Source organism: Artibeus jamaicensis, unplaced genomic scaffold (assembly GCF_021234435.1).
Source record: "Artibeus jamaicensis isolate MK-2021 breed Jamaican fruit bat unplaced genomic scaffold, CSHL_Jam_final contig_3056, whole genome shotgun sequence".
In the NCBI taxonomy this organism is placed as follows: Eukaryota; Metazoa; Chordata; class Mammalia; order Chiroptera; family Phyllostomidae; genus Artibeus; species Artibeus jamaicensis.
In genome coordinates, this window is record NW_026521704.1 from 644 (window position 1) to 11,300 (window position 10,657).

The 10,657-nt window shown below is 47.8% G+C and overlaps 1 protein-coding gene and 1 long non-coding RNA gene across 2 annotated transcripts; both read left to right on the forward strand.

The window, feature by feature from the left end:
• Positions 1 to 1,140: 1,140 nt before the first annotated feature.
• LOC128627019 (uncharacterized) lies at positions 1,141 to 4,224 on the forward strand. Its single transcript, XR_008391105.1, has 3 exons — positions 1,141 to 1,177; positions 2,233 to 2,282; positions 3,898 to 4,224. It is a non-coding gene; the product is annotated as an uncharacterized LOC128627019 (long non-coding RNA).
• A 65-nt stretch (positions 4,225 to 4,289) lies between these two features.
• LOC119049357 (histone-lysine N-methyltransferase PRDM9-like) lies at positions 4,290 to 8,101 on the forward strand. The gene is made up of 6 exons (XM_053662854.1): positions 4,290 to 4,434; positions 5,048 to 5,153; positions 5,353 to 5,624; positions 6,037 to 6,104; positions 7,321 to 7,514; positions 7,876 to 8,101. The coding sequence occupies exons 1-6, from the start codon at positions 4,348 to 4,350 to the stop codon at positions 8,010 to 8,012; spliced, it is 864 nt and encodes a 287-aa protein (XP_053518829.1). The 5' UTR covers positions 4,290 to 4,347; the 3' UTR covers positions 8,013 to 8,101.
• The last annotated feature ends 2,556 nt before the right edge of the window (positions 8,102 to 10,657 follow it).

Consider the following 10,657-nt stretch of genomic DNA (forward strand, 5'->3'; position numbering starts at 1 on the left):
CAGGCACTCGCAGCCCAGGAGCTTGGAGAGGACGCAGGTCCGAGGTGGGCAGCGCGACAGAGGCCCCGGGAGACTGACCGGTAAGCGGGGAGCCCTGCCACGTGGAGCCCTTAGCCCGAGACCTTCAAAGTCCAGCCTGAGAGACCCCAGATGCCCTCATCCTAGGGTCCCCAATCCCTGCAGCATCGAGGGGCCCGCGTCCGCCAACCCGGGGGACCCACATCTCCTGACCCCCCCAAAGCCTAGACCCCAAACAGCCCGAAAACCCCAGTTCCCCTCGGCTCGGGGCCCCCAACCTGCAGCTCGCCCGGAAAGACCGAATCTCCTCAAACTCAGAGACGCTAAACGCCGTCGTCCTGGAAACCGACTCAGTGGTGGGACCCGGAAGCCCCTCCATGAGACGCCCCAAATCTTCTCAGCCGCAGGGTCTGACCCTCCCCCCAGACCTCAGTGTCCTCAGACGGGAAGATCGGGTCTCAGGGACCCCAAGCCTGTCAGCCTGAGAGACGGGGGTCTGCCGGGGACGCGCCTGCGTCTCGTGCGGGCTTCTCCCGACCCCCGGGTGCACCTCCGGGCCCTTCCCCGGGAAAAGCGCGTTTCCTGCGCCGCCACAGTCCCGGGGGCCTGTGGAGTCCGTGCAGTGGCGGCGCCTGGAGGGAAGGGCGGGAACAAAGGCCCCGCCCCCGCGGCTCGGCCAGTCCAGGCCCTCGGTCCCCGTCTCTGGGCGCCCCGCGAACGGGGAGAGAGGCCGGTACCCGAACGAGAAGAGGAACTTCCAGGTGCTCACCAGCCTCTGTAGCGCGCAGGCGCTGGGCCCAGGGGACCGGCCAGGCTGCTGGGCTGGCTCTGGCTCAGGCGGCTCCATCCGCCTGCAGCTCCCTCCTGCGTGGACACCCATCAGGGGGCATTTGCTCCTTCGGTCACAGCAGGGCTGGCGCTGATGGTGCAGCGCTCACAGCAACTCGTTTTACTCTCCCATCCCAACCGAGCCGGCCTCACGGGCTTCCCGGTGCTTTTTGCTCCTCCAGGCTCCTTGCTTTCGGACAAAGGTTTTGTCTCTTTCCAGGTCTCAGAGCCCTGCGACCAGCTTTCCTGTGTCACCACCCCAGGCAGGCCACCAAGCTCCAGGAGGAGGACCCTGAGGACTCTGATGAAGAATGGACTCCAAGGCAGCAAGGTGAGGGGCAGGAGGAGCCTGAGCTGCCCTCCTGGCACGAACCTGGTTTAGGTCAGGCTGCATCTCAGGACATAACCAGGCAGCAGGGTTTGCTTGTCCAGCAAACACGCAGGATGCAGAACAGTGTGTGGTACAGTGAGGGGCTATTCCTATAAACTTTCAAGTCTGCAAAATCATCTTATATATTTATAGACACATTAATAACCAGTAAATGTATAGGAATATACAAGTGAATAAGAAATAACTAATTCAGAAGAGTTGTCATCACAAGAGGGAGAGGCAGGTCTGGACGGTGAGGAGTGTCCCCATACGGGGCTGCCACATGGCCTGCATGGAGACAGACAGGGAACAGTATTAACATGGTGATTATGGAGCTGCGGGGAGGGCCAGGGTAGGAAGTGCCAGATCACTGTATCATTTCCTGATATCAGCTATAGTGCCGTTCTGTCCTATATCATGAGTGTTTGATTGGTGGGGTCAGTCCACTTTCATGGGTCTCAGGTTGAAACACAGCTGAAGTCAGGTTGTGATCTTTAACTTGACTGGAATTCTGTTTCTGTGGTCATCAGACAGTGGATGCGGACCAGAGTCTAATGATAAGGAAGGGCGTGGATGGCCAGTATGTGCACAGGGGGGAGGATACCAGAGAAAGGAGGCGAGGGGTTGGTAGGGCCGTTAGCCTGGACAAGGCCAGTTTGAATGAAGACAACAGAGCAGAGAAAGGGTTATGTTGAAGACATGGAGTTTCTGTGCAGTTACTTTTATTACGTTTTTGTCAGGAGAGGCCAATTTATTTCTTAATAAATGTAATAGATGCTTTAAGAACATAGGAGGAAGTGTAGAAGAAACTTTGTCTATTTTTTTTATCATTCTAATGAAATTAGTGGATGTCCCAAATAGAAGTCTAGGCCTTAATGATACCTCAGAAAACATTTTCCAACCATCCTTGGATTGTTCTTGCACTACTCTCATTTACAATTGTGTGTCCCTAAAAAGAATCTCCAGATTTTCGAAACAGTTACCAACCAAAACACTGATTTCTCATCATCTTTCAGTGAAATCTTCTTGGGTGACCTTCAGAAGGGAACAGAGTAAACACCAGAAGGTGAGTATTTCCCAAATCCTGTTGACAATAAAATTTTCCTCATGGATAAAAATGCAGGTAAGAGTAGGGAAATGCAGAGAGTATCCTAGGAACTGCTGCCCTCCTTTCCTTGTCTTCTCAATGCATTGTCCACCATTATCATCTTTTTTAAAACATTTTACTGATTTTTTTTTTAGAGAGAGGGAGAGGGAGAAAGTAAGGGAGACAAGCATGTGCGAGACACACCTGTATAGGTTGCCTCTCACACTGCCCCAAGTGGGAGACCTGGTCCCCAACCCAGGCGTGTGCCCTGACCGGGAATGCAACTGGTGACCTTTCACTCTGCAGGCCAGCACTCCATCCACTGAGTCACACCAGCCAGGGCTCATCATCGACTTAACAGTTAACAACTACAGCAACAATAGTAACCACCATTTGTTTCATTCTCATGTTTCAGACTTTAAGAATTCTATGTGAATAAACTCACTTAAACATTACAACAACCCGATGAGGTACATACTATAACTCACCATTCATGATGAGGGAAGTCAACTTTCAGAGATACAGAAATGTTTGACTATATGTCTAAGATCACAGTATCAGTGGTAGTGCAATCTAATCCATAGTTGCTTCTCTAAATTACTTATGAACTCATTGAAACGTTCATAGTTTTACCCTAGCCAGCGTGACTCAGTTGAGTGTCATCCTGCAAAGCGAAAGAGCGCTGGTTTGATTCCTGGTCAGGGCATGTGCCTGGCTTGTGGGCCAGGTTCCTGGTTGGGGTACTTGCGAGAGGCAAGTGGCCAATGTTTCTCACATCAATGTTTCTCTCCCTCTCTTTCTCCCTCCCTTCCTGTCTCCCAAGAGAACAAAATCTTTTTTAAAAATTAGAAAAATAACCTTTCATAGTTTTCTAAAGTTGACATTGTCTTATCCATATGTCATTACATCATTCATCTGACTGATGATTTCAACCAAAGTTCTCTGCTACGCTGAAGTGAGAGATGCACTAAGACCCTCTGAGTAAGGAAAGCGTACAATGTGTAGGCAGTTTGTACAGTGGATGGTCCCAGATGAAGAAGAATGTAAAGTGTCCAGGATCACAGCCTCCCACTCTAATAAAGAGCATCTCCCACCCCTGAGGAGCTTCAGGGTTCATGATTGAGGAATAACAAATAATACAATGACTTAAGGATTTCATATAGGTTACACACTGTTCAACAGAAACTCATCCGTCTGGAACTGATTTCAAATCCCCTTACAGGGTGAAGTAACAGCTTTGTCTGAGTTCTCATGAGGCCACTCTCATCCTGTTTAGAATCATTTGTTCAGCCTGCCTACTCTGTGTTGTGAGCTCTTTGAGGGCCTGGTCCATACCTGAGACTTCTCAGAGGTCACAGGTCCAGTTCAGGGCTGCTGAGGAGCCCTGAATGTTTGCTGAATGAATGATTTCACAACTACAAAATAAATTACAACACATGATCAGTGAATGCTGAAGGTGATTTCTGTGGGATTGAAATATGGAGAGGGGTAAATTGATAGCACATTCATGCTGTAATACATAATTCACAGAACACTTTGTTGAACATTATTTAAGTACACAGTCACTATAACATTAAAAATGAGCATGTTATAGGTGTGGACACTGAAGACAACTAGCTACTGCTACAGCCTTATTCAAACAATTGGTGGGAACCAGCTCATCTAAGTACAAATATTCTTTCCAAGGTATTGCAAACATTTATCATTTTAGCTATTGTCTAGACATGTTTCTGCCAACTATTTATTCTCTTCCCAATATCCTTCACTCTCAATTTTATAGAGACAGTTGAAAGAAAAGCCATAAGCTATGGATTCTAATCTTACATTCATTACCCACATTGGCCCTATACCCTCTAATATTCATACTCCTGAGGTATTTTCAAGGGTTCAAGTATTAAAGACATGCATGTAAATTATATGATAGGCCATAAAACATTAAATACGTTTTATCTTTTAATATATGACTATTATATTGAAGGCAATATCTGGGGTACCATTCAGCAATGAATATAGTTTGAAGGAATTGTCAGGAACAGCAAATTTGATGACTGCAAGTGACTCACAGCAGGCCCAGAAACCAGTGTCCCCACCTGGAGAAACACGTGCCTTTGGAAAGCACACTAGACAAAAATTGGATAAGAGAAAATAATTTGGGAACTTTAGTTCCTTTAAGTCCTACAGAGGGGCTGATAAGTATGACCTAGGTCTGTGGGGCAGACTTTGGTAAGCCTGGGTTTAAGCTGGGCTAAGCTGAGACTGAAGTTACCACTGGACCTTTGATCAAATCCTATAAATTCTCTGAGCCCCTGCAGGCTAATGTGTAAAGTAAAGGTAAGGAAACATCACTCATCTATTGTTTGAAAAGATTAAATTGAGTTTAAAACAGGTGACACATGCAAGCTGTCCAAAAAATCCATCTGTGATTATACCAACCACATTGTACTGGTGGTGTGTGCCCAGGCCTTTACTCAATGCCTAACACAGAATGTGCACTCAAATATTTTATGAATGATTAAAGGTTGGCAAGTTAAACCTGGTAATGGGAAGATCTAGAAACTAGAATTGCATCACTCATCTATAGTTAGTGTGGCGTCTTAGTTTTTGGAACCAATAGTTAACGGTAACATACCAGAGTGTGCAAAAGAACAGGTAATAAATTGATGGGAGCAGATTGTGTGTTATCTGACAAAATGAGAACTAACACTCTAGACCCCATCAGTCTCGCTCACCTGCTCTTCTCCACCTCAGAACTCAGGAGAAAGGAGATGGACGTGGAGATGTACAGCCAAGAAGAAAGAAAGAGCCATGTGCACCAAGAGGTCAACGAACCCGAGGATGATGACTACCTTTGTAAGTGACCCTCACTAAAAAGCAAGTTATGATACAATAATTCCATCTGGTCCTTTGGTCCCCAAGTCATTCTCCTTCCTTAGTGACCTGGAGTACAGGACTGAGTCTCACTGATGTCAGTGCTGGACTGCCTCTGAAGCTCTTTGTGTCCAGGAACATGTGCTATACCTTCCCTGAACCCTGTCATTTTTCTCTCCAGATTGTGAGAAGTGTCAGAACTTCTTCATCGACAGCTGCGCTGTGCATGGGCCCCCTGCATTTGTAAAGGACCGTGCAGTGGACAAGGGGCATCCCCACCGCTCAGCCCTCACCCTGCCCCCTGGGTTGAGAATCGGGCCATCCTGCATCCCTGAGGCTGGGCTTGGAGTGTGGAATGAGGCAGCTGATTTGCCTGTGGGTCTGCACTTTGGCCCTTATGAAGGACACATCACAGAAGATGAGGAGGCAGCCAAGAGCAGATACTCCTGGCTGGTGAGAACTATTTACCTCTTCCACTGTCCTCTGGCTTCCCACATTCCTTCTGAGGCTTGGAGGGACCTCACCTCTTACGTGGTAGACATGGAGGGGATGATGTGGTTTGCTCTGTGTACTGACTGGACTTCACATGAACACAGAGCTCCTGTTGAACGATCAGAAGGTAAGTGGGAGCAAAGGGGTGCAGACACAAAGGAGTGGCTCCTCCCTTATGAGGCTCCTGCTGTGATTGGACAGGTAGACTCGGGTGTGTAGGTGCTGAGTAAGAGAAATATCATATGGTCACAGCTGGTAGTTGAATCCCCAAGCAGGCGGAATGAGCTTTGTTGACAGTAGAGTATAATTCTTCTTAGTATTACCTACACACACACACACACAAAAGTTCTTTAACTTCTTTTGTGAAACACAGATCGCCAAAGGGAGAAACTGCTATGAGTATGTGGATGGAAAGGACAGGTCCTGGGCCAACTGGATGAGGTGAGGTCAACAGGTCTCTGGGTGTCAGAGGGGACTCTCATCCCCCATGAGCCCCTATATCTGTCTCTCTCATCATGCCTCCCTCAGTGGTCTTCCTCAGTCCTTTATTCCTTCTTTTTCTCCATAGTGTTCTTTCATTTCAGGGGACTTTTAGGGAAAAAGTTTAGCATAGGTCCTCAAAATATAAAGCTGTCTGCTAGACACAATCTGGGTGCTAGAAAGGTCCTTGAAGAGCCTAGATTCACCAGGGACACTGGATTACACTTTATCACATGAACATTAATTAAGCACTTAGTATATTCCAGTTTAGATGAAGGGATACATTACTTAAACAGATCACACAACCCATGTCCTTATGGAGGACTTCTCACAGACAGACGTAAAACAATTGCTTTTAGAAGCATTTAACTATAATTTCCAAGAAGTGCACAGTGTCAAGATAGCACAAACCAAGGGTGGCCTAAACCTGTGAGGGCAGCAAACCATCCCAGCCTCACTTCCAACTAGAGCTGGGCTCTGAGGCCTGCAGAGGAACGGTCATGGCCCCTTTCCTGAGAGGGGCTCTCTTGTATCAGGGATAACAGAATGTGAAGCAACTACTATTGTTCTGTTTTATTTTACTAAGACAAAAAGACCTTCAATTTTCTACAGTAACCCTGGGCAGGCAAGTGAATGGTATCCTAAATAAAGTCTAGGGGGGTTGGAGAAAGGCTTCTCAAGAGAAAAACCCGTTAGCTCAGTGCGCGAATCCATTCCCAAGGGATACTCTCCCCCTCGCACAAAAGCTCTCTCCTCTCCCCCAAAGAAAAAAAGAGAGATGTGGGCTGAGGACTGGATACTTACTGAGCTAATTCAGAAGCAGAGCCCTACATCAAGGACCAGGTTCTGTGGTGTGAGACAACTTGATTGAGAGTTTGGAGAAGCAAGAGATCACTGAATATTATGGCCAGTCAGGGTGCAGGTTAAGTGTAGAACTGGGTTCTAGGAAATGGTATTAGGCAGGATGAACACTGCAAACAGGACTCGGACGTAAGAATTCACATGACATGCTGGCAGACGCTCAGACACTGAACAAAGATTCCCCGGAAGCATTAGGGGCAGTGGGCAGCACCAGAGCCTGAGGGCCTTAAGAATCAGTGAGGGGCTGGACTGGATGTAACAGGTAGTGGGAACTCATCACTGTGCTTTTCTTTCCCTTCCTCTGCCTCACTCCCAGGTTTGTGAACTGTGCCCGGGACGATGAAGAGCAGAACCTGGTGGCCTTTCAATACCACGGGCAGATTTTCTACCGAACCTGCCAGGTCGTCAGGCCGGGCTGTGAGCTGCTGGTCTGGTGTGGGGACGAGTATGGCCAGGAGCTGGGCAGCAAGTGGGGCAGCAAGTGGAAGAGAGAGCTCATGGCCGGAAGAGGTGGGCACCACTGTTCTTCAAAACAGAAAGAAAAGAGAGAATTCTCCATAGAAATATTCGTGATGCAACTCTTAAGTGGAGTAAAGTCCACTCTAAAGTCAGTAAAGTTTCAAATCACATGCTTCAGAAATTCACAATTCATTCATATGCCTTTGACTCTTAGACAAATATTTTATATATGTTTCATTTTTTATCTATTTCATGCCCAAAATAAACAACCACAAATAGTGCTGAAAGGCTGAGAGGCAAAAAAAGTTTTCAAGCACTAACAAGTTCTCACCAAGGCAGTTTTTCTGACACTTTTATAGCTGTTTCTTCTTAACTTTCCTGCATACTTTTAAATAAGACTTTTTTTTTATAGGCATTGATTATTTTTTAAAGATTTTTGCCCTGGCTGGTGTGGCTCAGTGGATTGAGCACCGGCCTGTGAACCAAAGGATCACCAGTTTGATTCCCAATCAGGACACAGGCCTGGATTTCAGGCCAGGTCCCCAGTAGGGAACATGTGAGGCAACCACACATTTATATTTCTCTCCTCCTTCCCTCCCTTCCTCCTTTTCTGAAAATAAATAAATAAATCAGATATATTTTGTAAAGATTTTATTTATTTTTACAGAGAGTGAAAACGAGGGAGAAAAAAAATACATGCAAGAGAGACATTAACCGGTTGTCTATGGCACACCCCCAGCTGGCTCCTAAACCTGGCATGTGCCCTGACTGGGAATTGAACTTGTAACCTTTCCATTGTGGGACAACCCGCAACCCACCGAGCCACACCATTCAGGCAGGGAGCATTCGTTCATCGTTTCAGTGAATTGTCATGAGAGATCCTACTCTGGTGCACAGGGTTCTGGGACCTGGAGACACAGATTAACATGAGGATCAGAGTCACTGCTCTTGAAGAGCTGACGGGTGAAGGAGGGAAGCTCAGGCACACGTGCTTGTGTGTGCGTGACACTACACAGCAGTTAGTGCTTTGGAGAAAACCAATGCAGGACAAGGGCCCAAAGATCAGTGTGAGGGGAGGTGGGGTGTGGCAGGTGGTCCGGGAAGGGCTCTCTCAGGAGACAACATTTACAAAATGACCTGGGGGCAGAGGATCCCAGGCAGAGGGAGCAGCTAGTGCAGGGAAGAAAAGAGGTGCAGCGTTGACTTGGCTGAGGGTCCCTCAGGTCTTGTCTCAGCACAGAGGATAAAAACAGAGATCAGACAGATGCTTAGCAGCCCAGACATGCAGTGCCGATGACCCAAGCTGAGACACTGGGGACTTTCCTGAGTAAAGTGTGCAGTTGTCAGCTGTAGAGTGGTGTGTTCTCTATTCTGATTATGTTTTGTTAATGTTTATAAAATAAACTCCAGTGGGGAATCCCCACAGAGATTACCTCATCTCCGGGTGAGAGAGCATGGTGGATTGGCCAGAGAGGAACAGGAGTCAGGCGTGATAAGAAGTGTGGTTGGAGAAATATTATGAAACATGTCTTCTTAGTGTGTCTGAAATGGATTAACTCTGCCCTCACAGGACACACTGAGAAGAAAAGCCGTGTGTTTGCAGGGGGTGTGGGTGAGGCTTTACACAGAGGTCACTTCTCGTCAGACACCAGAGGAATGAGATGAAGGATAAATATTTAGGCTTGAGGCAGAACATTTTTAGAGGGGAAGAGGGAGAAAGGGAAATATCAGTGCGTGGTTGCCTCTCACACCCCCCTACTGGGGACCTGGCCCACAACCCAGACACGTGCCCTGACTGGGAATGAAACCTGCGACTCCCTGCTTTGCAGGCTGCCACTCAGTCCACCAAGCCACACGAGCAAGGGCAGGAAGGACATTTTACTTTACTGTTTTGGAAAGCATCGAGAAGCAATTCCTGGGGGCTGTGGTTTTCCTCTTCACCATGACTTAGAAGATACCTACAGATGGGAAAGGTCACTGCAGTTCCATCCACACAGGGAGTAAAATGGCCTCTCATTCTCCTCGAAAGTCCCTAGTCTGGGCAATCTTAGAAAAGACCCTTGATGTGGGCTTTGTGGATTCTGAAGAAGAGGCACTGCATAAAAATAAAAAGGAAAATAGACAGTAGTGGACACTGTAGGAGACAGAGGTTGTGTTACCACCACGGTAAGAAGGACTCCTGGGGCAGTTGTTAGCAGGAGACTAATCACGGCCGTTATTCTCACCAACATCTGCCCTGACCAAACCTTTCTCTTTCAGCAGAACCAAAGCCAGAGGTGCACCCATGTCCCTCCTGCTCTCTGGCCTTCTCCAGTCAGAACTTACTCAGCCGACACGTGAAACTCAGTCATCCCTCTCAGATTCTCCAGGGAACATCTGCAAGAAAACACCTCCAAGCAGAGGAACCCTGTCCAGGGGATCAGAATCAGCAGCAGCAACATACCAGTACACACAGCTGGAATGATACAGCTGAAGGTCAAAAGGTCAAAGAAGGGTCCAAACCTTTGCTTAAAAGGATCAGTCAGAGGAGAATCTCAAGACCCTTTCAACCTTCCAAAGAACGAATGAGGAGCTCTAGTGAGCACGAGAGACTGATGGAGGAAGAGCCCCGCAGAGGTCAGAAAGACTGTCCAGAGGACACAGGCAAGTTCTTTGTGGAAGTAGGAATGTCAAGAATTACAACAATTGAGCATGGAGGGTGTTGGCAAGGCTTCGGTGATGGGTCAGTTCTCATCACACACTCTGGGGAGAAGCCCTATGTTTGCAGGGAGTGCAGGCGAGGCTTTACCTGGAAGTCACATCTCATCACACATCAAAGGACACACTCAGGGGAGAAGCCCTATGTTTGCAGGGAGTGTGGGCAAGGCTTTGCACAGAAGTCAGTTCTCATCACACACCGGAGGACTCACTCTGGGGAGAAGCCCTATGTTTGCAGGGAGTGTGGGCGAGGCTTTACATGCAAGTCAAATCTCATCATACACCAGAGGACACACTCTGGAGAGAAGCCCTATGTTTGCAGGGAGTGTGGGCGAGGCTTTACATGCAAGTCAAATCTCATCACACACCAGAGGACACACTCTGGAGAGAAGCCCTATGTTTGCAGGGAGTGTGGGCGAGGCTTTATACGCAAGTCGGGTCTCATCATACACCAGAGGACACACTCTGGAGAGAAGCCCTATGTTTGCAGGGAGTGT